Source organism: Pseudomyrmex gracilis, unplaced genomic scaffold (assembly GCF_002006095.1).
Source record: "Pseudomyrmex gracilis isolate BER0280 unplaced genomic scaffold, ASM200609v1 scaffold_105, whole genome shotgun sequence".
In the NCBI taxonomy this organism is placed as follows: domain Eukaryota; kingdom Metazoa; phylum Arthropoda; class Insecta; order Hymenoptera; family Formicidae; genus Pseudomyrmex; species Pseudomyrmex gracilis.
This window is the reverse complement of record NW_018020689.1, coordinates 201,550-228,982: the sequence shown is the minus strand read 5'-3', so window position 1 is coordinate 228,982 and position 27,433 is coordinate 201,550. Positions and strand designations below refer to the sequence as shown.

Below are 27,433 nucleotides of genomic sequence, written 5' to 3'. Positions count from 1 at the left end.
TTTGGAAGTTCCCCTCGCATGGAATATTCCTCGCGGCCTTTAGTTGTTTAGATCGGATGAAAATAAAAAACAAAACAAAAAAAACAAAAAAAAACAGAAAAAACCGTCGGACTAGTCTCTAGACGCTAGTCTTTACGCTATTGATTTGTTAAAAGAGAAAATAAATGTTTATTTCTTAAAAGACACAGATTTCTTATTTCGCGCATCGCTCACCTGCGTTTTGTCTTCCAATCTCTGACCATGTACCGCAATAATCTCGAGATTATCCACGCGAAAACAATTGTACTTGAATATGTGCCATTTGTCTGTTCTTTTTTTCCTCTTTTCGTATTTATCTTCCTTTTGAGTGAGAATAAAAACTTATACATGGAAACGCACAGACACAAGTGGTCTTTTGCTATTTTTAATTCCTCGATCATTTCCACTCGAATTGAACCTCATACGCTTCAATGTCACGACTATTTGAAGACAGCGTCGAAGTCGTCGTCACTAACAACAGAACAGAATTACGAGGCGGGTAATAAAGCAATTATCATCAGCTAATGAAATTTGACGCTTTCGATGTGCTAAAGCATGGTCGAAGATACCGGACAGAACAGCTTTGGCAATTGCGCGATGCTGATCGTGTGAGTGATTTTCTAAAAAGTTATCGATTGTACCGAGTGACCAAACATGCCCGGGGGTGTTGTTTTTCTGGTCTGCATTCCCACCCTGAGCTACGAGCACGAACTTGTGTTCGGCGTGCCTCTGAAACGATCCAAGAGGATCGAGAGGAACAAGAGCAAACTGGTTGCGCCACTGAAGGTGGATCTGCGTCTCAAGGAAGCGAAGACGCGTACGCAGCTGCTCACAATCAACAATGATTACAACAACGGTTACATTGACGACAACGACGAAAACAACGACGTTGGCGTCGACGTCGGGATCGACTCCAGGCAGCGTTCTCGCGGATACACGCGATCGAACACGCCGGTCTTCGTGTCGATGGAAACGGTAGGGAAAAAATATTACATAATGTGTTTAAACTTATTATTATTAAAATCTTATTTAAATTATAAACCTTCTATTTCTTCTTGTTTGTAAAACTGCTTTATATTATAATCTTATTTGAAATTTTAAACTTTCTAATTCAGTCTTGATTCAGTCAGTTAATTTATTTTTAATTAAATCACATTTTAAAACCGAGTCTCTCTGGGAGTTCTCAATCTTTCTTGCTTTAATCAAGATCAATCTATTCGCAAGTTAAAAGTTCAAGTGCAATTGTGTTCAATTGCGTCGTATCGTTCAACTTACGCAGGTGTTGGAGGAACTTCTGAAAAAGCTGAAGGTAGAGCACGTTGTATGGTGCAAGGACAAAGAAGACATGTATTACGAGGTACAGCAACAATTGCATCGTTTTTTCTTTTTCTAATTTATATATGGAGATTTTGTTTTTCCAATATAAAATAATGTGCACAAATAAAACTTTTCCGGTGAAAGGTGATATTTCCGGTTCCCGCCGGCGAGCCTTGCGAGAACTGCATACACTGCCTCACCGAAATGGGTATCGGCGTTAAAATGAACTCGATAGTAAGGTGATTTTACGAGAATTTTGTGAAACTGAAGGAAAACGGAACTCGCGAGTGAGCGAGTTTTCGCGTGTTCAGAATGACACTGATCGACGAATCGGTCGACTTTTTTTTTAGTGTGATCCCGACGCAGTGCACCTACAGCGGAGTGAACCCTACGGGATCGGCGGCTATCAAGGATGTGATTCGCAGGTTTCACACTGATCGATTCCGTTTTTAATGAAACGAATATATAAAAAGTGGACTTTCACTTGGCGCTGTGATATCTCATTTGCATTTTGTGCACGTTTAGACGGAAGGAATCGGAAGAACGTAAGAACGCCTGGGACGGTTTCGTAGACTCGATCAGATCGAAATTGACGGTGAAGCAGGTAGTCGATGGCGTTCGCAGCGGTGGCGATCTCACCTTCGACTACGTGCTGCTGGTACTGACCGCTGAGTAAGAAACCAAAAGTAATCATGTCACACACTCTCGCAATGTGTGCGGGTGATACTTCTTAGATTTGTAGATAATTAAAACATTGAATCAAGTAACTTCTGGTAAGTTGTTTGTCGCTGTGATAAATCAAGTATTAAAAAATTATCTCTCTCTCTCTACCTAATCTTGCAATAACTCGTCTGTGTTGGCAATTGTTTTTTGTATATATATATTGCCGACCGTCGTTTTAATAATCAAAAACTACTTGGCAAGAGTCGCATTCTTACAGCTGTCTCGCCGCACTCGGTCTTGTCGAGAACAGTGCAACCAACGTCGTTGCCGCTATGTTGGTTTCTCCTCTCATGGTAAAAATCTTTTAAAATAACATTGATATTTCTGTTTTTACTACTTTGGGTTTTTGTTTTATCGATCTCGTTTGATCAAAGGGACCTGTAATGTCTCTGACTTTCGGAACTATAATAGCCGACAGAAATCTGCAATTAGTCGGCCTGAAGAGTCTGATGCTCGGTATTTTTCTATCGATACTTTTCGGCTTCATATTCGGCCTCATTCTCGGAACAACCGAAATGCCTTGGGGATACAACGATTGGCCGACCGATGAGATGAAAGGCAGGTATGTACATTTGCCAAACGACATCGTAGACGCGCGTATAATTGCCGATATATTAAATTGTGTATTACTTTTTTTATAATATAATAGAATCAATTATTATTAATTACATCTTGTGTATTGTGATACAATGATGTTCGCGTTGTAGAGGCAACTACAGGTCGCTCTGGATGGGCGTTCTCTGGGCTCTTCCGTCTGGCACAGGTGTTGCGGTCGCTTTGCTTCAAGGTAGCAATGGACCACTAATTGGCGTCGCCATATCTGCTTCATTACTGCCGCCAGTTGTTAATTGCGTAAGTAAACGATATATTACAACTCTGTTGTAAAATAAACTCCGTGATGTAAATCGTTAATCTCGATTGTAAAAAAGTGTTCGTCGATATCGTTTCTTGTTATGAACACACAGATTAATTGTCAACAATTAATTTGTTCCAATTGAAAAATGGATTTTTATTCGCAGGGTTTATTTTGGGCTCTGGGATGTATATGGCTCATATACCGACCCATAAAGATGCCTCATATCAAAGGGGAATCTTATACGAACTTTACTACCGCGTACACGTACATCTACAGCGATTACTTGCCCGTAGAATTTTTCTGCAACGGCATTATTAGCGCGTGCCTGACGTTTATCAATGTAATGTGCATCTTTATTACGGCGATAATAGTTCTGAAGGTAATTAAAGTTAGCACGCAATGTAAGTTGGTAATAGCGGAGAGAATACGATCGCAAATTGCAGCTGCAACCCGCTTTGAGTTCGTATTGTATGCGGTAAAATTGCGCGCGCGCGTGCACGTGTGAGTGCGCGCGTACGTGGGCATCACAATGCTAAGAATTTCATCATTAAGTTACATAAAATTATATCGATAAAGCGTCATTACATTATCTCGCAACACATCGATAAGTCACACGACGTATAGATCAAATGCAATGATTTACTTTTATCGCGTGCCGACGTTGTTTTCTCTATCGTAATCATTCATTCAACCGCAGATTAAAGAAGTGGCCGCGCCGTACACATCCACACCGGAACTGCGCCGATTCTGGGAACACGACATCCGTCTGGTTCGCGATAAGAATATCTCCAGAGATAACAGCTCTCTTGATTCAAGGTAAAGAAAAATAATTGCGCGTAATACGCAAAATACTCGCGAGTATGTAACTACGCAAAACAGTATGATTGAGTTTTTTCTTCTTCTACATGTGCACTATACGTATATATTAGAAATGTTTCAAAGTGTGTCAAATTTTAAGCAGAGATGCGATGATAAAAATAACGAAAATACTTATAATTTTGCATTAGTTACTACGACGGACTGAGTAAAACTAAACAACGAGCGTTGGAGCGCACGCTAAATGAAGCAGTTAGAGAGGCGATGAACGATGAGACTTTCAGAAATGTGCAACGACTTAGTTACGGACAACATGGACCATCGGATGAGGTATTTTTCAAATTATAAAATACACATCGCAAATGTTGCAACAATGACCTTACCTTGATTATTACGTTTTATTTTATGACCGCTTTTTTCTTTGTACAAAGTCTCTAATGTATATGTAAAAATATTGTAGATCGGATCCAGGTTTGGTCTTCACGGTCGAGGAACTTCTGAGAGAGATAACGCAAAGGAAAAGAAAAACGTTGAAGAAACAGTAAATGGAGATCTGCGATCGCACAAAGGTTTAAATTTTGGCAATACAAACGAGGATCTGGCCGCATTGGACAGACTAATGACGTACCTTTTGAGCCAGCCAAGTAATTCCACTGGTGGTAATAATTTGGATACGTGGAGACGATCGCTTCGAGCTAGCTCACGAGGTTATAGACAGTTACGTGGGACCGCCGCCGATGTTGCGGAAACCGGCGATGTTGGCACGACGCCTCTTTGAGCCGTCACCACACGTTGACATTCAGAGAATAGCAAATATTGTATATGAAAATAACAATATAATAGCAGACCTTGAATTTCGAAATCAAGAAATTCTGTAAAATAAAATTCTGTGATAAAAATGTCAATGTAATTCAATTTTTATTAAAGATACAATAGATATATTTTTATCATTTTTCATATCACAATGGACACAATATTGTGTGTAATAATATTATAAATATAAGTACTAATAGATAATATATTGATGAGCTGCCTCAATCATCAGACGGCTCGGTGCCGAAGTATCTATCACCAAAATTGCCGATGCCAGGTAATACGTAAAATTTCTCGTTTATCTCGGGATCTACCGCGGAAGTGACAATTTTCACTCGCGGAAAAGCGTACGCGATCGAGTGCACGCCAGATTCCGCCATTAATAGCGACACCAGCAACACGTTTTCCTCAGCAACGTCGTGATCGAGAAGAACCCTGATCGCCATAATAGCGGCTGCGCCGGTCGCAACGGTGGCGTCCATCAATATTACTTTATAATCTTTTATATCCTTTGGTAATCGAAGATAATACAGCTATGCACAAAAAAAGAAATGCGCAAATTATCGATTTCCACTTATGATCGCAACAAACACAAAAGTACGAGTTCTTACTTCGGGTTCCCCAGTCTGTTGATTGGTTTGGATAAGAATTTTTCCTATGCGTATGTCCTTACACACATCTCGAACAGCCTGCTCCATGGTTTCACCAGCCCGTAAAATCGACACGCCACATATTTTATCCGTTGCACCCCGTTTACCGTTGTACAAAACTCCTTGCGGCGTTTCAACTGTTACTTTCTACACACAAAAAACGGTATATTGTCTAATGTTTGATCACGAAACTTTCTTTTAGAACAGCGATTTTTATAATTTATGTTACATGTTACTTATTATATAAATTATATGATGTATTATACTTGCTTCAAACGGTAGAAGAGACAAAGCATATTCAATGACTAGACGGATCAATCTTTTGGAGTAAAAAATAAATTCATCTCTGTAAGTATCCTTGTTGCGTATAAATGTGTGCAGGCCCTTTATCTGTGGAGTATCGGGAAGTAAGTACAATGACGAAGGCAGTGGCTGACCAATGGAAGAGTGAGCCAGTTTTTCTCTTAACTTGAAGCCTCTCTAAAAGCGAAATAAATCGATCGCGTTTCGATAATAATTCTATTATATTTAACTAGCAAATAGAAGCTGTGACGATTTACCAGCTGAAGTTGAGTGTGAACATGTTGCACAATAAGTTCTATTGCCACTTCGTTATCTCCACCGCGCGGCACGATAATATCCGCATGAACCATAAGAGGCGCAATGTAATAATAGAAAGCCGGCTGCACGTGCTGACTGTACTGTTTCAGTACGCCCTCTAAATCTCTGCCCCTTTGCGATATGTCTCTCCGTAAACGTCTAGCCAGCCTAACGTCCGCATCGGTATCGACGAACACTTTCATGTCACACATCTTGATAAAACATTGACTTTATAAACACATAAGTTTTTAATGATAAAACACAAGAGAACAATCGAGTTGATTTAACTTTCAGCTCACCTTCAACACGTCGACATTGTAGAAGGTAAGTATTCCCTCAAAGATAATGACATTGGCGCCATACATGGTTTTCTTTCGAAAAAAAGGAGAAAAAAATTGTACAAATCTTGCGTTCATTTTCATCGCAACGCTAACTCACCGTTCTGCTTTCTCTGCGATGTGTCACAAAATTGTAAATAGGAACTTCTACCATTCGTCCTTCTTTCAAACGTTGCAACGTGATCTTGAGAAGTTCGAAATCAAAGGCGTCAGGATGATCAAAATTATACTCATTACAAGCAGCCATCTCGTGTTGCTTCTCGTTTAACACCTGTAAGTTAAATTATTCGTGTTTACAGAAGAGATATTCTTCATCATATCAATGTGATACAAGCGTACGAGAGAAAACACACTTTTATTAAACAATTTATCGATGAAATTAACGTACTTTATAAAAAGAATCCATGCTTAGAAGAGTCACCCATGGTACATCTAGAGATTCTATGATTTTAGTTGCAACTGTTGTTTTTCCCGAAGCACTGCCTCCACAAATACCTGTTGCAAATATGTTCTTTTGTAGTAATATCGTTCTTCAATGTTTAAGTATATTTTTTTTTTTTTGTAAATTACATAAAACTTTGCAATATACCAAACTATTTTTAATGTCTTTTTGATAAAAACTTAACAACAGAGCTATTACTGACCAATTACGAAAGGTTCTACTTGCTGACCAGCTGAATTGTACCAGGGAGGTCTACCAGCTGTGTAAATGGTTCGAGTCTTGCTCCTGAGGATGGATTCTGCGGATGTTTTCTTGCTTGATTGGGACATGCTGGTGGTACGCTGTCTTCGTGATCGTGGAGATTTTTGTGAACCTTTTGTAATTATATAATATACCTTCTTTTTCTTCTTCATTTATTGATCAATATTTATTTGTAGAATGTTACATGAAATAACATCATCTACATACATCGATATAATCTTATCTTTAAATTTTTACAACAAGTTAAAAAACAAATGCTACTTTACATGTAGAATTGAATATAATTAAATATCGGAAAGATATAGTCGCTCTTCGGAATTGTGAAAACGAGTCTTCGAAGCCGTACAAGATTTAACAATAAACGGATTACCTGTGGACGGTGGCCTCGGAGACTGCGGCGTCGGCGTACCGACGTCGGAACATTTGTAATGCTCGGCATCTTCGCACAGCTCGTCGGCGAGAAAAATCTCGCGGTCGTCCAGACACACATCGCCATCGTCGCTAAAACCGCCAAAAACTTGCGCGTATATAAGATACGTAATTGTTTTTTTTTTTTTTTTGTGTTCAACGCGCGCTTTAAATAAAAATCGTACTAGTGAATCAAAACGATTTTTTTGCGCTTACCTTTCCGAGCTTGCCGAGCTAGGCGGTTCGAACGGATGCTGCATCTTAGCTGCCATACTCAGGTGCGATTTCGCTGATTCAAACTGTCACTAACTGACGACGCGCACGTCAGAAATAATTCGCTTCTACGCCGTACTAAAATCACCGAAGCGCATACGTACCGTTCATGCCCGCACGACGCACACTTGAGCACAGTAGCGTCTCGAATGCAGTCGAGTGCGAGTGCGAGCCACGCGGTCAGTGTTCTCGAAGCGTGGGAAAAGCCCCACCTTTCGGCCGACGGTTCTTACTACTTCTGTATATGTATGTGTACGTACGTACGGATATGTCAATATATACGTATAGCCGACCACGTGACTATACCTTTGCGTAGTCATTAAAGATGCGTGCTTTAAACACGCGAGACATTTTCTTGATCATCTGTCAGAGTACAAAAAATTTTTGTACTCTGTCTTTCTTTCCGGATGCACCGATCAAATTATTTTACTACAATCATGACTACATGTTTTTCTTTGTAATTGTTAAAATTAGTTTTTTTTGGTACATTGAGTTATTTAATAAATTTTTGTGTATTAGTTTTTTTTGTTTTTGTTTTTTACATCGTTTAACTTTGGGAAATGAAGGAGTAAAATGCATGTAGAGAATGAAATACTACGCGTAAATTGAGAATCTCGTGGAATATCGATCGTATCATATCGGTAACATGGGCCAATTTTTAATCGACATCGACTCGTCAAGAGTCCCGTTAGGGATTATAAATTCATACAGTTGCTTACGCTATTGTGTGTGTGAAATTTTTCTGAGAACATGTGTTTTAGTTCTGACATTTAACGCATATTATTCTTTAAATCTTATTTAGTTTTTTTTTGCTTAAAAAAAAAGTATTAATTTTTTCTCTCTTTCTGGTTGCCAAGTTTGTTTTTTATTTATACGTATTCTTGTTTATATCTGATCAAAATTTTCCATTTCTACTCCCCTTCAAAATACATACATACTTACGAACATGTTAAAAAATTGATATGTCATTATAGACGAGCAATATCATCAACAATAGTGGAAGGAGAACTTTCTGCCTACGTGACTGACGCACACATCTAAGTCGTCTATCTTTAGCACGTGTGTCTTTGTTGAAAGTCAACAGGCGGAATGTATGTTTCAAATGTCAAGACACTCTGGAAAAAAAAAGAAACGCGTGCGTCAGCTTTCACTTGTGTAAAGATGTGTCTTATCAGACTAATGCACGTGTTGCGATTGTATTTCGATCATTACTTCATCAGGGTGTCATATTGATAGAAATTAGAAATTAAATAATCACAACTCTTGTGTATTACATGCTCATGCAACGATATTTTAATATAAAATAAAAAAAATTAATATTACAAATATATTTTTATATATTTGCCAAATTTTCAAATCTTAACATATTTTCACAAATGAAATAGTATTATTTTCTGTTAAACATATAACAACTTGTCGTGCGATAAAATATTGCTAGATATCAAATTTTAAGGATAAAAAATGTGAAAAAAGTAATATCATATAAAAATATATAAAAATTATGTATATCAATATTCTTTTCCTCACGAAAAATGTAAAATATGTGTGAGAACTTTTGATAAAGATAAGCGATCCTTTATCGCGGTATGCCACCGCGATATCGGGCGAGGAGGAAGTTATCGGCGCAGTTTCAGATACGGCCTCCACGAATCTCCACGGTGGAGACTCCACCGCGTCGACGACGTCGCGTGTGACGCGCGGCGCCGCGTTTTACATCGCGTTTTGTATCGCGTCGCGCCGCGGCGAATCGCGCACTCATTCAGCCGGTAACACGACTCAGCCGTTCGATCTCGCTGGTTCGCGGCCTACACGAGTGCGGTGTAACATAGTGAAACACACACGTAAAGAAGAGAGCGAGCGCGCGAGCGAGTTATAATAAAAGTTACCCCACGTTTTTACCTCCCGATGGCTTCTGCGTCGTGTTGACTTGGCCGTCGCGTGACGTCGCGCCGTCTTTTAATAGTCCACCGCCTCTCCGCGACCGGTTCACCCGGTACAATACATACATCGCAGCTCGTCGGGAGACGCGCCCTCGTTCGACCTTGAGCCGACTATAACCGGTGCCGTAACGTTCATGTACGGAGCATCGGCGCGTCGCGGAGAATCGTCGTCGCCGCCGCCGCTGCTGCTGCTGCTCCTACCGATCGTGACGAGTCAACCAACGCGGGATTACTGCAAGTACTTGTCCGCGCGCACGTCCTCATACTTGTTTACTTCTTTGACGGCGCCTATCTCTCGTGTACACGAACAAGCCTCGGCGGTGAAATGGCGAAGAAGACGTACGACCTGCTGTTCAAGCTGTTGCTCATCGGCGACTCCGGTGTCGGCAAAACCTGTATATTGTTCCGTTTTTCGGACGATGCCTTCTCCACCACGTTTATTTCTACGATAGGTGAGAAAGAGAGAGAGAGAGAGAGAGACAGATATAGAAGAAGACGGAAATACCGGGAATCACTGTTTTAATGACGATTACAAGCTTGCGTTTTCTTCTCGACAATTAGGTTAGAAACATCGCGACATTTTCTCGTCGATGAAAGAAAAACGTCCGCTTCGTGTTCTATAAAGTTCTATTCAATACAAGCCGATCGCGCGTCGCCGATCGTTTCCGTGTGCAAAAGTTCATGGACACGGAACGCGCGTGCGGACGCACACACGTACAATACACACACACACACACACGTATACGTCGACCAGGATGCAATTACGATCGTGTTTTCTCGGGAAAGAAATAATCGTTGTACTTTGCTTTTGCGAGGTTTCACCTGTTCGTAATTGCTTTGTCTTCGATGAATATATGCATTTAATACATGCTGCAGATATTTTATGAGCTCTTATTTTATGAAAATAATATGTACATAAGGTATATGTGACGTATTCATGGGCTTATAATTCAAAAAGTAAAAAAATGAAATGTATACAAATTAATACTGTATCTTTTTATTATTGCAAAGTAACAACAATTATATACAGTTTGTTGTAAGTTTGACAAAATGATTTTTCTTTTGTTAATAAAAAAAACGCGAACTGTTTTCTCAGGTATTGATTTCAAAATCAAGACAGTGGAATTGAGAGGCAAGAAAATCAAATTACAGATATGGTAAGTGGCAGATGGGCACATATAATTATTAAATTTTAACTTTGCATTTTTAATGTTATATCATTTTTATATTTGTAGGGATACAGCTGGGCAAGAAAGATTTCACACTATTACAACATCATATTACAGAGGTGCTATGGGAATTATGCTTGTTTATGATATTACTAATGAAAAGACATTTGAGAATATTGTAAAATGGTTGAGAAATATCGATGAAGTATGTATAATACTTACATGTAAATTTATACAAGTTTATATATATTACTTAGTTTTTTTTTTTCTGTGAATATTTTTCTAGCATGCAAATGAAGATGTGGAAAAAATGATATTAGGAAATAAAAGTGATATGGAGGAGAAACGTGTTGTTAGCACAGAAAAGGGAGAGGCAGTAAGTATTCAACTATGTTATACAAGCATTTAAAAATTTTTCAGCATATAAAAAATAAATTTGTCACACACGTACAAAGATACATATTTTTGTAAACAAGATTTTGTTTCTTATCTGTAGATAGCGAGAGAACATGGCATTAGATTTATGGAAACATCTGCAAAAGCAAATATTAATATTGATCGAGCATTTAGCGAGCTAGCTGAAGCAATATTGGACAAAACGCACGGCAAGGAACCACAAGATGCGCCCGACAGAGTGACAGTTGATCGAAGGGTAGAAAGAAGTTCGAATCGGTGCTGCTAATTTTATATATTATTTATTTTAACGGCGCATAAAACGAACTATACATATATCAGCTCGTGCCACTTGGGATAGAGTCCTCGATAGATCTTAGTGCATAATTTAAAGCATAATATAAACACTTCACGACACTGCCTGATCAGATGTAACTCAATCTCACTTTTTTGTTTTGATAAAAAAATACAAATTTTCTATGCTTCAATCGAAAGATCGGGCTCCATAGAAAGACATTCAAAAGATCCCAAAAACAACGGATTCTTGATAGCTAAAAATTAAGTTTCTCAATAGTTTCTCTCGCATAAAACAATTGCAATGTCATTGTGTTTATAAACTTACAACTCCTAATTCATACATGTGTATCTATAACAAACATATAGACAAACTAAAGTTTCAGTAGTTCATAATGCAAACATTTACATAAACCTATGTAATTTATACAATTATGTAACTTATATAAATTTGTATAATTTTATTTATATAAGTTACATAAATAGATAAGTTTCACTGGATGAATCCTCATGTTTCTACATGAAAATAAGATCGCATTGTTGTACGAACAAAAAAAACAAAACAACTAGGACGTATTGTTTGTTATGAGGCTGCAATTTGTTACCAATGTTGAGTGATGTGAGTATGAGTGTCAGCTTTTGATCTTTATAATCTTTTTGGATATTGAACGCTTTCCTATGTGGATAATCGCACCACACATGCTTATGTATTTGTACGTTAAGTTAAGGTGAGAAAGCTTAAAACTAAAAGCTTCTACCGTTTTGTGTACGGCCGATTTACTATAAATATAAATATTCACAATTTCGAAAAAAACTGGTTTTCTTATGTTTCCTAGACGATATACACACATACATATCATATCGCACGTACATATATAGATTGAGAGAACAAAGCTGGGAAAACAATTTTATGTATATATATATTTTTTTTTTCTTTTTTTTTTATTACTATTCAGATTCGGAAAAAGAGAAAATTATATGAAGGGAGTAGAGAGGATAAATTACATTTTATTATTCAAACATGAACGAAGAGGAATACAATCTCAAGTTGCTAAACACATTATATGGACAATCCAAAGCATCTTTGAAGATTGTCTGGGATTTCAGTCATATAATATACTATAAACTAGATTGTTGAGTGTTATATATTGACATATATATTTATGACCATTACGTTAATTATACTAACTTTATATTTAATTAGACACATTTTAATACATTTATCAATCACATTAATATTGGAGTCTTTTCAAAGAAATACAAAATAGAAGATACCAAATTGCTTATTTTTTTCAAAGAAAAAAACAATCTTAAGTGACACAAATACGTATATTAATCAAAATAACAGTAAAACTATATAAATATGATATTTTTATAATACAAATAATATAACAATATATAGGTATGCTATTAAGCTGTATTCTATTAATTATATATACGGATTTATATTCATTTAAAGATAAAAAGAGACTTCGCATCCAGGTTTGTGTTTGCGTACATAAGTATGTTTGAAAATTTGTAAAAGTTACATTCCTTCGTAAAAATTGAAGTATTACCAATGCTTTTTATTGTTTGCTCGCCTACATTGCGCTCTCAGTGTGACAATTCTACAGAGAGTCAGAGCAGGACGGCAATAAGTAAAAGCTGGCTGTGTACTTTGTAGTGGTTGTTTCGTTAGGACAAAAGTCAAATATTCGAATTGACAGAAATTAATCTCGCGAAGCGCCAATAATAGTTAAGATGTAAATGAAAATATTGATAACATCTAAGTATAGACTCAACGCGGCAAAAATGTATTCCTCTGGAGAGATGGAATACTTGTGCTTGCCGCCAATCATCATTTGCGTGTCATAAATTAGATATACAGAAAACACTAGTGCACCAAGCGCAGCATAAACCAGCGTTATAATTTTGCCGTGCCAGAACATTGCGATCAGGCCGAAAAGAAGTAAAATAAGTGTAGCAACAAATAGAAAGCTGTGAAGTCCGGTAAAATCGATCTTCGTCTGAAATGCAAAAATGGTCAATCCTAGACAGACCGCTGCCGTAATTCCAACAGCTAGCATGACCTGCAAAAATATTTTTATATAGATAGGTACATGAAGATTTTTTATAAAAGTAAAAAAATATACAATGTAATGCAGCACTTATACATTGCAATACTCGAAATTAAAATTCAGAGAATTCTCAGATGACTTACTTCCTGTGAGTCGTAAGTCGATGCAGCTGTAGCTAGCAAGAAAGCCTCCGCGAATGTGAATATGAACAAGAATATGAAATTCATCGGGGATTTACGTCTGACGTTGGTGCAGCAGGTCATGCATATAAGCAAAACGATAGTTACGGCGAAGGCAACCCAGAACAATTCTGTGTGGCCTCTGACCCATTTTTTTGTAGGTTCATGATAGAGGAACAAACTAATCATTCCAAGTGTGATAACCAACTGACACATCAAGATGCTATACACTTTCCTATAAAAGAAGAATATACATTTATGTCCGTCTTGTATATGTATTTATCACGTAAAGACAATACTAAATTTAAAGGGCCATGATATTCACCGAATGAAGCCATTCCTAATAGTTTTATCGTTGAATTCGAAACCTTTGACCTCATCCTGCAAAGGATCTTCCCCGTAACCCGTCCCGTACATTCCTGGATGACCTGTTGGTGGTATTCCACCGTATTCTGGATTGACTGGTGGTGGCGCTTCTCCGTATGGTGGAGCACCTGGAGGTATAAATCCTGGACCTATTCACATGCGAATGAATAATACATGAATAAACAGCTATAACAGTTTTTTAATTCTTAAAGTATTAGTGTGAGTTATATATACATATACATACCTGGTGGATTTGCACCAGGATATGGTGGAGGATATCCCGGAGGACCTTGAGGATATGGATAACCTTCTGGTGGCGGATATCCGGGATTCTGCTGGGGATACGGACCTGCACAGTCAAAATTGGGAAACATAGATATCAACATTACAACACATTGTATATGCGACCTGGATCATAAGCATCTTGTAGAACTCTGTGCACTAACAGCAGCCAACTAAGTACGTATATAATGAGTGTTTTATGTTTCTGTAAAATTAAATTTTACCATGACTGTGCAATAAAATTGGCATCTTGAATATGTTAATTACACTTGATACAGCTTGTTGCGATATGTATTGCGTGAGTGTATTGAAATATACGAGTCTATCTTATTAATGGCATTTCTTAATCATACCTTCTTCACCACACAACTAAAATTGATATCTGAATATATATTAACTTATCTTAATGGGTTTTATTTTTCTAATGGCAATAAAAGTCATCATATATACATAAATAATGATCGAAAGTGTGAAATAATGTATTTAATGTATATATGTGTTTATGCCAGCGATATGACAATAGTTGCTGACTGAATAATCTGCTGAAGTGAACTTTGAATATAACAATAAAATAATTAAAAAATGGAAAAAATATAAAGTAAAGAAAGATATTAAAAACGGAAAGAAATAGATCAGAACCTTGTTGCCCTGGATAGAACCCCGCACCAGGTGCTTGCCAAGTTGTCATCTTTTGGTTTTTAGCTGAAAAAGAACCTATTATTATAAACTAGGCTTCTATTAGGGAAAAAAACATTTAAGAGAACTGCAATTCACAATTAAATCAGCAACTTTTTAATACATATACAATTACTGCAGATATTACATCTCAGAGTTACATTGCATTTGTATATATAGTGTAATTGTTAATAAAAGAAGAAACTTTTAAATAATACACGTTGACACACGTTGTAATAATAAGTGTACAACTATGTTAAAAAATATGTTTCTCTTTTTTATAATTTTTTGAAAAGTAATATGTGTACATAATTCATTTTTCTGATCGTTAAAGTTCTTGTAAATAGATGTTTAAACATATAGATGCAATGAGAACAAGATACAGACAGACATATAAAATATGTTAAAGAGTTATGTAACGATATAGCAATTTATACAAATTAAGGAAGTATATATATATATATACATATAAAGACATAAATAACGTCTCATGCGTTTGTTCATAAAGTCATGGGCAAACACCTGGAAAAACTTATATATACATATACATTCCACTAAGGTCTCTGATTCATGCTTTTATTAATGTTAAATAGATAAGCAATAAGAGATAGAACTCTTCCAGCTATCTGACTAAAACGCTTATAAATTGTAATAGATAATCCAGATTATTTTATTCAGAAAGATTTAAACTATTATAAAAATTAGTTTGAAAAAGCATTAGTTTACGTAAAGGTCCTGTTTTTTTAGTATCAAGCACGTATTATTCACACATGTAATTACGTATAGAATACATTGTGTAGTTTTGTGTACAATGTGTTGCTATTACACACGAATGCATTCTTATCTCACACGCGCTATCTATTAAAAACAAAAAACAACCATTCTGTATTATAACAATAAACATGTATTATATTGCATGACTCGAGTATCACAATTTTGGAGCACGCAGTAGTTTTGTAAACGATGATGCAAGCAAAGACGGAAATATCCGCGAAAATTCGACGATAGTACGCAGCGAGGCGGAACAAGATGTGCACTAATTACCAAATATTTCTTTTCGATACTCGCAGTTTTGTCACGATAACGAATTTTTCATTACGCGATATTGCGTGATAATCACGTCTGTATGTGTTTGTGCGAGAGATTAAATGACAGTACATGATTGTAGGAAGTTTTCCCGGAAAAATCTAATGCAAATATGTCGCGTATGTGTGTGGTTTGTGTATATACACACGTCATACTTAACACGACTCTTACACATATACATTTTTTTTATCTTGGATAAACTTGTAAAAACATACATGTGACACATACATATAATTTGGTTGAATCAATAAGAGATAAAGTTTCGAGTTTTTCCAACAAAACGCGATAATGTCATTCCGCGCAAAATATAAAAAAGACGAAGTACGCACCGGGAAATATGAATATTCAAATATTATTCGAATGTTTCTCGATGTGCACAATTCTCCGTGTGCACTGTCCTTCAAAATCAACTTCGATCGTGTTAGAGCCCCGCGCTCGTATATTATCGAACCGGAGAAAAATCTATCGTGATTATATAGTCCGCGGCAATGGCGCTTTCTAGTGGTCTCCGTAAATTGCACGCGATGTCAAGTGCACGAAGACGTCACGAAAGTCTCTTATTACCGCGTTGCTCTACTTTCCGCGTGTTGAAACAATAAGCAGCATATTCGCAGTTTGCGAAGATGGGTAAACATCGAACGCGAAAACGAAGAAATGATTGTACATCTTATACCGAACGCGAAAACAAATATCACACGTCAATCTTGATGCGTCACTGCTGTGTGCACTCTTGAAATAGTCGCAATCGATAATCGTGTTTGTGTCCGTGTGCGGCTCTCCGAATATTTGCGATGCGGATGTGTGTTTACCTCGTTACTCGAAGATGTTTTGGTTTTTTTTTTGCGGAAGTTGATGCACGCACAGCGCAATAAGACGACCAACCGTGTTCGCTGGTGTTTACTTGAACATTAATCCGGACGACGCAATCACACGTACTGTACCACACTATATATACACTTTGCGTGGAACATTCGATAACCACGCGCCGGCGTTTCAACCGAAGTACGCCGCTGAATCCGAGCGATATGAAGTAGACCGACTTGAAGTTAGTAGACCGACCTAAGGCGTTGTTGTAGCGCTTGCGCGTTATATTTTATTTTTTATTCGCCCACGCTGCGTGACCTATTTTTCATATGCGTTGAAAATTCTTGACTGATCCTTTCTCGTTCTACATTTCGAGAAACAACATCTCTGATGATAATCGCGAAAGCGGAAAAATTTCACAACGAGTGTATCGCGCGCAATACCGCCAACTCCGATGCCTCAAAATTTCTAAAACGATCGAACTCTTTTGTCTCCGTCTAATTTTCTATAGTTCTAAGTTAGAACTCTTAGTTTTTGAATTTTAAATTGTAAAAAAGAAGAAAAAAATTAAATGCAATAAAATTTATCACTTAACAGAAGAAAAAGTTTTTTTTTTAAGTAAGTGCGATATTGTGTAAAAAATTGGAGTAACTATAAAAGCGATATTAGATTATATATATAAAAAATTGTTTAATTGCTGTAAACATTCAAGTATTTTTTTATAGTGACGGATATTATAGCTTATAGACTGTTATTAAGCAGTTATGTTACAACTTAAGTGTATATATTGAAATTTAACAATTAAAGTTCAATAAACTATAATACAAATGTTCTAATTTAGAGAGAAAACTTGCATTTTGACATTCCAAAACCTGTGCATTATTGAAAATCTATAGTTCACGTTATACGCTAAAGCCAGGAACACATATTTAAGTAATAAAAAGATCAACCAATCAGAAATAAGTTCTTTCTTGTGTGCTAGGCTTACGATTTTCAACAAAACGCCGCTTTTGTCACGTGTGTGAGTTTTGGTTATGTTGCTTGTGTATAGTTATGTACTCCGAAGTCTGTGGGCAGTGCACACAGTAGTGTTATATATAGAGAAAAGAAGTGTTGCATCAGCCATACCGGTTGGATGTGCGTAGTTACGCTTAGATATTTTTGGACAATTCTCGGTGTTTTTACACCGACTTTTTCGGTTTATCATTAATTTTAACGAACGTACAACTCCGTGGCTTGTACCCAAACCACGGTTTAGGACCTGTGTCACGATTTTTAAAGACTTAGAATGGCGTATGGACTAGCTTGAAACGGTCCTTTGAGCCATATATGCACCAAACCAAACCTAGTTATGTACTCTTTTACACATGGTAAGATTTACATAAAATTACATATATTTGTAATTGTTTGCAATTACATGTATTTAATAATACAGACATAAGAAAAATCTAACCTATGGCTCCGTATCGCATACACAATATCAGATTTTATAATCTTGAACCAAAATCCGTGACTTGTTTAAGTCATGAACCGAAAACGGAAAAATTGGCTCTTGCGAGGTTAGTTTCAAGAACTTGTCACGATGCATTTTTTTAGTATTATATAATAAACTTGCAACAAAGTTATTTATTGTAATAATACGTTTTATACATGACTTATTTAATCTTTCTTTGTTTTATAGAAGCGACAATACTATTGAAATCTGGAACGTCAGATGTGCTCCGTTTGTTGAGTGCACTATCGCTGGTCACGCCGAAAACTCGGTGGAAAGCATACTCTGGATCGGTACCAGACTGTTTTCGACTGGTCTCGATGGTGCTGTGGTAGAGTATGATTTAACAACATTAGGAATCAAGTATGAAATCACTGTAATAGGAGGTGCAGCCTGGTGCATGGATGTAAATCATGAGAACACGTATTTGGCTGTGGGCACAGAAGATGGATATATTAACATTTTTTCTGTGCAACAAGATAAATTAATTCACAATAGAATATTTGACAAACAAATTGGAAGAATTTTGTGTATTAAATGGGATAATACAGGCGAAATGATTTATACCGGTTCCCCAGATACTATCAGAGTATGGAATGTTGTATCTGGACACGCAATACATAAAATGGTTACTACAAGAACTAAAGTTAGAAAAGCCACGATAATTTGGTGCCTTGCTGTCACCGATGACAATGTAATCATATCTGGCGACTCTCAGGGGTTTCTGTGCTTCTGGGATCCACATATGGGAGTACTGATCGAATCCCATGAGAGTCATACAGCCGATATATTATCCGTTACCTTGTCATATGAAAAGAATATGGTGTATTGTGCGGGTGTGGACCCGGTTGTAAGAAGTTTCAGCAAGGTAGTTCTAAAATCAAGCGGTAAGTCGCAATGGGTAAAAGGAATCGAAAGAAGATTGCATATTCATGATGTCAGAGCTCTGGTGGAAGCGAACGGAAAGCTTTATTCAGCTGGAGTAGACGGATATCTAGCGGTATCGTCTTATCCACCCAAAAATCTAGTAAAATATCCTCCGTTACTTCAATCGCCTTACGCCACAATTTGTCCAAAATCTCGATGTATATTGTTACGGTACACCAATTATCTGGAATTGTGGAGACTCGGTACAATCACGAAAGATCCTCCAGAATTAATAGGCAATTCTATGCTGCATCAGTTGGATGAAGAACCCATAAAATTACTTCAGTTAAAGACGAAGGGTGACGAAAGCATCATCTCCTACGCAATCAACAAGAACTCCAAAACAATCGCGTACTCAACTGACACTCACATTAGAGTCTTTAATTTTGATGTGGTAGAAGGAGACGCTCAACTGACGCTCAGAAACGATACCGATTTATCCATGAACCGAATACAGAAGATGCTGTTCAGCACAAACGGCAAGTTATTCGCCACTATCAACAACGACGGAAAAGAGAACACTGTGACGCTGTTCAAGGTCTACAAATTGAGTTTGAACTTGATCGGCTCGTTCCAGACGACAAAAGAATCCATCAGAAACGTCAGTCTCGTGTGTTTCTCTCCAGACAACAGATATCTTGTACTCGCGGATCGGGAGTCCATAATTGCTACGTATTTTATTGGAGAAGGTATCACACCGGAATCGATCAAAGCATGGAAATTACCCAAATACAGTTGTCCGCCGACAGCTATGGCCGTGCAAAAGGACACGCTAAATCTCGTCATAGTGTATTCCGATCATAAGGTAAACGAATGACGTGCTATATGTGATTTTAAATTGCGTAATACGTAGCTCTTCCGTACGTTATACACAAGCATTAACATAATAACCGGTAAAAATATAATATGTCGTCATAAAGTACATTAATGACCTGCGGCAGTAAAAATTCGTAATGAATCTGTACAACCGTATTCTTACGACTTTATTTTTATATCGTGATATTAGACGTAATTGCTTCTATAAGCCCGTTATTTTGAGTTATCCGTTCATATGGACTTTATGAAGCCTTCAGTTATCTAAGTAAGATAAACTTATAAGACACACACACATATGCACATAATAGTAAACGAATAAACATAGGTTCTGTAAATTGAGATAATTAAAAACAGCAAATTAATATAAATAATTTAAAAAAGATTGATTTTTTTTCCAGATTGTCGAATATAACATACCAAATAGACAGTACACAGAATTTTCCAAGAATTTCCTAAGTCGGCTGCCGAAACAATGGTGGGCACGTCCGTTCCCGGTAACAAACATCTTATTCGATCCTAGTAATGAAAACATTATAATCATGCAAGACGATTCAAGTATATACGTTATCAACAAAACCGGCGAAGTGCCAGAAAAGGAAGCAAAGATTCCGAAACGTGAAAATGGAGAAGTTACAGAAGACAGCAACTCACTTTCAAGCTCACAATCTCAGTTCGCATTTCAAATTGTCAAGAAGTACAAGGTAAAATTGTCGATTTAAACACATTTCTTTTTAAGCAATTACTGATAAAAATGACGAAATATGAATTTATTATTTGCAGCATCTTGTCTATTTGAATTGGTTGAATAACGAGGAGTTGGTTGCAATTGAGGTGAATCCAACCTCATTGTCGGAGAAATTGCCACCGACGCTAAAGCAAAAGGTCTTTGGTATATAAATATTATGTATATATAATTGCAAACACGAGATACTAGTAAAAGTAATGAAAAAATAAATAAATTTTTATACTTTATTCTAGATTTTATACTTTTTTCTAAACTTATTTCTATATTTTCTAGATTTATTTATACATTTAAATAATTATTTCTATTAGTGTTCTTCATACTTCTAGCATACAACGATAATTTTAATTTTAAAATCCGTGGTCTTTATAATATTGTAATATTTATTGTGCGAGTTTCTCTTGTAAATAATGTTCTAGTTGTAAAATAGACTTTCTACAATCGATGGAATTTGTGCCATATTTTCAGTTATATTTCTTCTCATAAAAACTGCGTAAAAAGTGCAATAAATTGACAATCGTTAAAAGTATATTTATGTATAAATATGTTTGTCGATAATAATTAAGCGGATTAATAATCGATAACATCGATTTTTTTACTTTTTGTATTTGTTCGATAAAGTAATTTTTAATGTTAATTTTAGATAAAATGGATTGTGGACGCCGCTATAGTCACAACAGTTTCTCGATACTCCGATATATCGCAATATCGATATATATCGCTTTCTTCGATAATGCGATTCTGACGTATCAGTGACTTGCGGCAGCCATTTTAGTTATGCACGCGTCGCAGCGACTGCGGAGTCGCTTTGAATTTGTTCACATTATTTTTCGCAATATTGTCACTATCCGAAAGTAAATTCCGCGGATAAAACTATGTGTCGTCAATGTTTTTCTTTGCGAAATTGCGTTGGTTTATCGTAAACCACGATAATGTGTGTAGTGTCAGTGTTTACAATATTTGTGATCATCCACCGCTCTGATCTATCGATTCAAATCATCGCACATCTTGTATTATTTTCTCAGCCAAGTGCGTCGAAGATACAAAAGGTAAATTATTAACAACTCAATTATTGACAACTGCATATCGATGATAGATAATTGGCACGCAATTAATTGCGTGCGTGTAATAATTCATTATTTATTGTAACATAATTAATTTCTCCCCGAATTAACGTTATCTCGAGTAGGATCACTCAATTATGTCAATATGCAACTATACACAGCGTCGCCTTGTTACGCGAAATATACACAATAAGATCTATCGCTATCGATACACATAAGCACTGTTATTTCTTTGATAGGTAAAAGTCAATAAAATATAAGGCGACCATTAAGAATTATGTGTCTAAATATAAAAATGGCGATTGATAGACAGAACGGGACGAACATCATGTTGTAGAGAACACTTGCCATTTTTATAATAACATAACACGTGTCTATAAAAATCGTTTATTAAATCTGATTTATTTACACTATCGACGACACACGAATATCTACATCGATACTGATGTGACGCGCGCATCATTTTTTTTTTTTTTTTATCTCTATTATATTTTTCCATTTTTTGTATCACCCAGAGACTTCAACCCAGAAAGAGAAATTTCTGTTGCGTCGCGCGCAATTCCGGAGTGTCCGTGGGGGGTTCAATCGTCCACTTTGGCGAGACGTACAAACGACCCGCGAATTCCAGACTGTATTCCGCGCGGGAGGATCGATGGCCGATCTCGGCGGACGTAGTTCTCGGGAATGTCGGCGAGGGTTTCAAAGGAATTGGCGAACGTTCGGCCGCGTCTTCCGGCAAGTCACGCTCAAAAGTGTCCACCGGAAGTCCCGCTTTTCTGCATTCCTCCGCCAACACCTACGGTCAGTGACACCCGCAAAAAACACACATTTAAAATTCGTCTGCGGTTTGCGCGTTCTTTCTTCTTTTTTTTTTTATACCGCATCACTCGCGTGCGTATATGCGCACGTTCGCGATTTTTTGAGTCCTTACCTCGTGGAAAAATTGTCCGGTCAAATACCGGTACCTTTGCAGCCACGATCGACGTGATGCATTCTCGAGAAAATTCACCTCTTTACTAAAAAAAAAAAAAAATCGACGAACTACTCGCATCAATGTATCGTATGTTCGCAAAACGCGAACTCTGTCTTTTTTTATATCGAATGTTATTATTACCGAATATTATCGGCGATCACTTTGCTTTTGCCGAGTTTCACGGGGACTAATCTATCAACCACTATGATCGGTTTGTCTTGTTTTTCGTCAGACATTATGTGGATATGTTTTCGCGCGAACAGGATCTTCAATAATGAATGCCGACCGTAAGAAGCGTACTATGCGCGGTTTGTTCGATAATCTCGACCTGTTACTATAGTTATCGCGACGTATGATAAGTAGTAATGAAGTTTTCTCGATTTCTTCGGAAGAAACGAGAAATGTTTTTATTGCTCTCGCGAATTACACGGCGAATGAGAAATCTGTTTTTTTTTTTTTTTTTTTTTTTTTTTTTGAGAGAGAGAGAACACGTGTAAAGTAATTGAAGATTAATCGCAGAAGATCTATCCAATATATATATATATACATATATACATATATGGAATCTAGATTTATCAGCATTGGTCGTCGATAATTAGATTAAAAAAAACTGTGCAGAACATAAGGGAGAGAAGAACATTTACTGATTATTGTAAACATTTTTAAAGAACAAAGGAAAGTATCAGAGAGACAAAGAGAGAGAGAGAGAGAGAGAGAGAGAGACGCTGCAAAGTGCAATGTACTCAGATTACGATTAATCTATCTACGTTCGACACTGCTATTTGGAATGTCTGTAGCTTGCATCGCTTAAAGCGTCAGCCCGTTCAACTCCTAACTTCGACGTCATCGTCTGCGTCTTCATCACTGTCGCTATTCTCTCTTTCTCTTTCTCTCTCTCTCTCTCTCTCTCTCTCTCTCTCTCTCTCTCTCTCTCTCTCTCTCTCTTTCTCTGTCTTTTCGCGCTCTTCGTGTCTCGGTCTGCTCCCGTTTATCTATCTATCTATCTTCGTCGCAATCTGCATAGCTGCTCGATCTACAATATTCCTGAGAAAATCCCCGCGCCATTCCGTCTCTCACCCGCCGTTTCGAAATTCGAAAGTTCGTCGCCGTATCCACCTGTCATTCTGGCATAACTACTATCCGAGTAGTTCGCCGCTTTAGTGATGTTAGGAATGCAAAGCGACAAGATTCTCGCGTGGAATTAGAATGAGAGAGATCTGGATAATGAATAAAATGTGATATGAAAAACTCGTCGTGACATATTCGAATATTTTGTTTAATTTTTGAATATTATTTTTTTTTTTTTTTAGATGTGTTTTTTGAATTATAAATCTGAACAAATAAATCTGCTAAGTTAAAAAAAACAACATGTATTTTGGTAGCGCGCTCGAGATTCATTTCGCGCGATGTATTATTCGTTTAGTTTAAATCCGTAAAAAAAAACATCGTAGCGCGAGTTGTGTGTCAAAATAGCGATAACCTTGTATCGATTTATCTGTTCGAATAAAATCTTGAAAAAACAACGCACTGCGTGTGAAAAACAACAGAGTTCGGCGGGAGTCACGATTGTTTCGGCGAAATGCGAGCCGATACCGACAATCCTAAATTAAAGCGCTTACCGCGCCGCTTATTTAGCGGAGAATCGATTTGAAACTTTGCTTTGCTTCTCGGCCCCGCAGACGCATATTTCGTGCTTCGAGTGGAGTTTGTTTTTATCTAGTGCCCGGGGGATTAACAGAGCTTTCTCTTTAACACAGCTATAGAATAGTCATATAAAAAAAAAGTCTGACGGCGGAAGGGAAAAATTCCGAACGGAGATCACGTGCAAAGCATTCTACCAATTTGCGGATATATTTGCGCGTATCAGTACGTATTAATCCTTTCGTTACGGAACTGATCAAACATAGCGTCCATGGATCAACGGGCGGGAGCGAGTCGCAAATGTGTATTATATTTTATCGCGGATGGAGGTTTGCGCCAGTCGTCACGTTCCTATGCGAGTTATTTAAATCGACAAGGAAATTCATTACGTTACATTGAAAATTTAATTATCCGAAATGAAGAATTTTTGTAAACTTTCTTTACAATTAGACACATGTTTCCTAACTGGTAAACTTGGCAAGTAACTTACTCTTTGTCTATCCGCTTTTAATTAAAAATGCCTGTGATTTTACACTTCTCAAATAAATAGTCGTAAATTTACGAGTATTTTAAAATAACAATTCGAGTGCTACGTCACTAAATTATCCCGTTCTCGTTGCGTTTCGCGTTTTACATGATAAGAAAACCGATCTTGCAATTTAGATGCGAGATTTACGATAGCGTCGGTGAACTTCCGATCTCCCAAGTCACTCGAGCCGGTATCGGATGGCAGAAAAATGAAGGGGCGTCAGATGGGGAGAGGCAGGAAAGAGGAAAGAAGGAAACGGTGAGGGCACGCGGAAAAACTCAAGTGCGAGAAAGTACATACGAGGCGCGATCTTAGCTGCCGTCAGGAGTGAAAGAGAGAGAGAGAGAGAGAATGATGGCGAGGGAGGAAAAGAGAGAGGGATGAAGGAGCGAGAGAGTTCGTGGGTGTAGAGACACGGCGGAGCGCGCTGTAAATTACAAGCGGAGCGCCAAACCGCTATGGTCTTCTCTCGGTGGCGCAGGGGTGTCTAGACGTATAGATAATGCCGGGCTGGCGGGGTAGACGCGAGCTAGACGGTCCCCGGTTGATCCAGTCAGCCGAACCAGCCAGCCAGCCAGCCAGCCAGCCAGCCAGCCAGCCAGCTAGCTAGCTACTACTCGAACCAGCCAGCCAGTCAGCCGGGTTGCGCTAGCTAGACACATCGACCATGTTCCGTTTCTCCTCGTTTCTCCCGTTTCCACTATCTAGCTATCTACTTGTGTCTCTTTCTCGTGCTTGTCGCGAGAACTACAGGGTGGTCCTGAATTAAATGCCTATCAAACGCCGTGAATTACTGTGACAAATTTGCAGATGATCTCTTGACAGCAAAAGAAAATTTTGCTCGCTCATCGCTCATATTAATTCTCGGCACGCACCATCAATTTTGTCAAGCTTTCGATGAGATTTCGTTGCGAACCTCTCCCACACATTTGAAAATAACAAATTTAACCTTTTTACAATATCTATAAAATATCGAATTAAATTTGTTTTGCTCGTATATCTTGTTGATAATTGCATTATTTTGTACAATTAAAGTAACAAAATACGCGGAGCGCGTGTTCTGTTTGTTTTTTTCGATACATATCACAGAATCTATCTCGGCGAAAATCTGTCAAAGAAAATTTATTAAAGAATTCGACCCCATATGTAACACAGCTTAATTTCGAAGCACCCCATATGCGCACTGTCTGCGTCCTCGTCTTATTCGCGCATATATATATATATATATATATATGCACAACCGGATTTCCCATCGTTCTCGTCGCGCCAACCGGCTCACGGACGAGAGAGCTACCTCGCCTCTCTCATGCATTCGGCGCGACCAGGAGATGCAAATCCCCAATAGCATCACCTGATATCCAAGATCCCATTGGCAGCGATCGTGACGTTGGATGATGTACGAGACCGCCGCTCCAACCACCGCGTTTCCCTTTCCCCTCTCATTTTCCCTACGACTGTCTTTTTCTCTCTCTCTCTCTCTCTCTCTCTCTCTCTCTCTCTTTCTCTCTCTCTCTCTCTCTCTTGTTATCCCTCCCAACACCCTTGTCGACAGCCACTCGCGTATGCATCGCGAACGCGTAGAATTATTCCGTTTCTCCGCGTGCCAGGGATTTCTCTCTCTTCTTCGTCCTGGAAAGCTCCCGACCCGACTTAAGCGCGATTCTCGCGCACACTTCCGCGCTGAATGCAACGGTTGCAATCTCCAGGAAATACAAAATTTACGCATCGCTCAATCTTTCACGTTGCAGAGCGAATTGTTATATTTACGAGACGACTATAAGAAGCTTATTTTTTGTCAATTATTCTTTTCATAAAAAAGAAGAGAAAGCTCTTTATAAATATTAACACAAAGAACGCGACGTTTACGTCGTAGATTTGCGACACATGAACTTTCTCGCGATCTTTTTTCATAAGTCCGAAGAAAGGGGACGTTTAAGGCGGGTGCGTGTTGTACGCACCGGGACGCTTCAATCGCGACAAAAGGAAGAAAGACGGACCTCTTCCCCGACGCGTTAAGTTGAATCACGACGAGGTTCACACGTCGCCGAAGGTAACGTCGTCGTAATCGTTTACCGCATTTTTCACCGTCGGCGCGACGAACTCTCTTTGCCGCCACCGGGAGCGGCTGTTTATCAGAGCGAGCTATAACGAGGGATTAAGAGCACGAGATACGGCGACCAACGTCTGTGCATCCTTATCCCTACATACCTCTCCTCTCTTCTCCTCACCGTTTCCCTCAAGCGCGGCAGCCATCCTTCGCTAACCGCAGTGGCGTTTTAATCGGCCTGCTCCGATGCATAAATCCACGTTAAATAATACGGCAGTTAACAGCGCCATTAAGCCGTTCGGAGATACCGCCAGCGAGACCGAGTCGCGCCGCCGTCGTTCTCGCAAAGTCCGTATTTATTGGTATCGCACCGAAGCGACCGATGTCATTCGCGGCCAGCGCAGCGGCGGCGCGTTGCGGCGGCGCGACACACGGCAACGAG

The 27,433-nt window shown here is 38.1% G+C and overlaps 6 protein-coding genes across 9 annotated transcripts; 3 read left to right on the top strand and 3 right to left on the bottom strand.

Annotated features, from left to right (window-relative positions):
• Positions 1–636: 636 nt before the first annotated feature.
• On the top strand, positions 637–4,671 carry LOC109856023. Its single transcript, XM_020430830.1, has 12 exons — positions 637–993; positions 1,298–1,375; positions 1,480–1,574; positions 1,686–1,760; positions 1,861–2,007; positions 2,276–2,351; positions 2,433–2,620; positions 2,766–2,910; positions 3,078–3,293; positions 3,612–3,730; positions 3,922–4,060; positions 4,191–4,671. Exons 1-12 carry the CDS (start codon positions 673–675, stop codon positions 4,506–4,508), a joined length of 1,917 nt encoding a protein of 638 aa, XP_020286419.1. The 5' UTR covers positions 637–672; the 3' UTR covers positions 4,509–4,671.
• Positions 4,632–7,696, bottom strand: LOC109856024 (uridine-cytidine kinase-like 1). The gene is made up of 10 exons (XM_020430832.1): positions 7,459–7,696; positions 7,205–7,335; positions 6,776–6,946; positions 6,520–6,626; positions 6,232–6,402; positions 6,093–6,164; positions 5,754–6,005; positions 5,464–5,673; positions 5,155–5,340; positions 4,632–5,076 (listed from the first exon to the last, which is right to left on the bottom strand). The coding sequence occupies exons 1-10, from the start codon at positions 7,512–7,514 to the stop codon at positions 4,765–4,767; spliced, it is 1,668 nt and encodes a 555-aa protein (XP_020286421.1). The 5' UTR covers positions 7,515–7,696; the 3' UTR covers positions 4,632–4,764.
• A 1,948-nt stretch (positions 7,697–9,644) lies between these two features.
• On the top strand, positions 9,645–12,113 carry LOC109856025 (ras-related protein Rab-10). Its single transcript, XM_020430833.1, has 5 exons — positions 9,645–9,907; positions 10,552–10,612; positions 10,691–10,829; positions 10,911–11,000; positions 11,121–12,113. The coding sequence occupies exons 1-5, from the start codon at positions 9,781–9,783 to the stop codon at positions 11,304–11,306; spliced, it is 603 nt and encodes a 200-aa protein (XP_020286422.1). The 5' UTR covers positions 9,645–9,780; the 3' UTR covers positions 11,307–12,113.
• A 680-nt stretch (positions 12,114–12,793) lies between these two features.
• Positions 12,794–16,964, bottom strand: LOC109856012 (protein lifeguard 1-like). 3 transcript variants are annotated; one of them, XM_020430802.1, is made up of 6 exons: positions 16,766–16,964; positions 14,835–14,897; positions 14,158–14,262; positions 13,873–14,062; positions 13,512–13,782; positions 12,794–13,380 (listed from the first exon to the last, which is right to left on the bottom strand). In XM_020430802.1, the coding sequence occupies exons 2-6, from the start codon at positions 14,881–14,883 to the stop codon at positions 13,021–13,023; spliced, it is 975 nt and encodes a 324-aa protein (XP_020286391.1). In that variant the 5' UTR covers positions 14,884–14,897; positions 16,766–16,964; the 3' UTR covers positions 12,794–13,020. The 3 variants fall into 3 exon arrangements, with proteins under 3 accessions (XP_020286391.1, XP_020286393.1, XP_020286394.1); XM_020430804.1 differs by lacking the exon at positions 16,766–16,964 and adding an exon at positions 16,286–16,746; XM_020430805.1 differs by lacking the exon at positions 16,766–16,964 and adding an exon at positions 15,915–16,231.
• On the top strand, positions 16,919–20,929 carry LOC109856011 (U3 small nucleolar RNA-associated protein 4 homolog). 2 transcript variants are annotated; one of them, XM_020430800.1, is made up of 5 exons: positions 16,919–17,001; positions 18,196–18,319; positions 18,442–19,984; positions 20,394–20,696; positions 20,776–20,929. In XM_020430800.1, exons 2-5 carry the CDS (start codon positions 18,216–18,218, stop codon positions 20,890–20,892), a joined length of 2,067 nt encoding a protein of 688 aa, XP_020286389.1. In that variant the 5' UTR covers positions 16,919–17,001; positions 18,196–18,215; the 3' UTR covers positions 20,893–20,929. The 2 variants fall into 2 exon arrangements, with proteins under 2 accessions (XP_020286389.1, XP_020286390.1); XM_020430801.1 differs by lacking the exon at positions 16,919–17,001 and adding an exon at positions 18,115–18,130.
• A 1,392-nt stretch (positions 20,930–22,321) lies between these two features.
• LOC109856033 lies at positions 22,322–27,223 on the bottom strand. The gene is made up of 2 exons (XM_020430851.1): positions 27,153–27,223; positions 22,322–22,597 (listed from the first exon to the last, which is right to left on the bottom strand). Exons 1-2 carry the CDS (start codon positions 27,195–27,197, stop codon positions 22,322–22,324), a joined length of 321 nt encoding a protein of 106 aa, XP_020286440.1. The 5' UTR covers positions 27,198–27,223.
• Positions 27,224–27,433: the final 210 nt, after the last annotated feature.

Coding starts and splice junctions, on each gene's coding strand:
- LOC109856023 (XM_020430830.1), top strand. CDS start 673: ATGCCCGGGGGTGTTGTTTTTCTGGTCTGCATTCCCACCCTGAGCTAC. Junction 2,008..2,275: donor CTGCTGGTACTGACCGCTGA/GTAAGAAACCAA, acceptor GCATTCTTACAG/CTGTCTCGCCGCACTCGGTC. Junction 2,911..3,077: donor TGCCGCCAGTTGTTAATTGC/GTAAGTAAACGA, acceptor TTTTATTCGCAG/GGTTTATTTTGGGCTCTGGG.
- LOC109856024 (XM_020430832.1), bottom strand. CDS start 7,514: ATGGCAGCTAAGATGCAGCATCCGTTCGAACCGCCTAGCTCGGCAAGC. Junction 7,336..7,458: donor AGCTCGGCAAGCTCGGAAAG/GTAAGCGCAAAA, acceptor TGGCGGTTTTAG/CGACGATGGCGATGTGTGTC. Junction 6,403..6,519: donor GCATGGATTCTTTTTATAAA/GTACGTTAATTT, acceptor TTTAACTTACAG/GTGTTAAACGAGAAGCAACA.
- LOC109856025 (XM_020430833.1), top strand. CDS start 9,781: ATGGCGAAGAAGACGTACGACCTGCTGTTCAAGCTGTTGCTCATCGGC. Junction 9,908..10,551: donor CACGTTTATTTCTACGATAG/GTGAGAAAGAGA, acceptor CTGTTTTCTCAG/GTATTGATTTCAAAATCAAG. Junction 10,613..10,690: donor AAAATCAAATTACAGATATG/GTAAGTGGCAGA, acceptor TTATATTTGTAG/GGATACAGCTGGGCAAGAAA.
- LOC109856012 (XM_020430802.1), bottom strand. CDS start 14,883: ATGACAACTTGGCAAGCACCTGGTGCGGGGTTCTATCCAGGGCAACAA. Junction 14,063..14,157: donor TCCTGGTGCAAATCCACCAG/GTATGTATATGT, acceptor GCATGTGAATAG/GTCCAGGATTTATACCTCCA. Junction 13,783..13,872: donor ATTAGGAATGGCTTCATTCG/GTGAATATCATG, acceptor CTTCTTTTATAG/GAAAGTGTATAGCATCTTGA.
- LOC109856011 (XM_020430800.1), top strand. CDS start 18,216: ATGGCTCCGTATCGCATACACAATATCAGATTTTATAATCTTGAACCA. Junction 19,985..20,393: donor TAGTGTATTCCGATCATAAG/GTAAACGAATGA, acceptor TTTTTTTTCCAG/ATTGTCGAATATAACATACC. Junction 20,697..20,775: donor AAATTGTCAAGAAGTACAAG/GTAAAATTGTCG, acceptor TATTATTTGCAG/CATCTTGTCTATTTGAATTG.
- LOC109856033 (XM_020430851.1), bottom strand. CDS start 27,197: ATGGCTGCCGCGCTTGAGGGAAACGGTGAGGAGAAGAGAGGAGAG. Junction 22,598..27,152: donor GTGAGGAGAAGAGAGGAGAG/GTATGTAGGGAT, acceptor CACTGACCGTAG/GTGTTGGCGGAGGAATGCAG.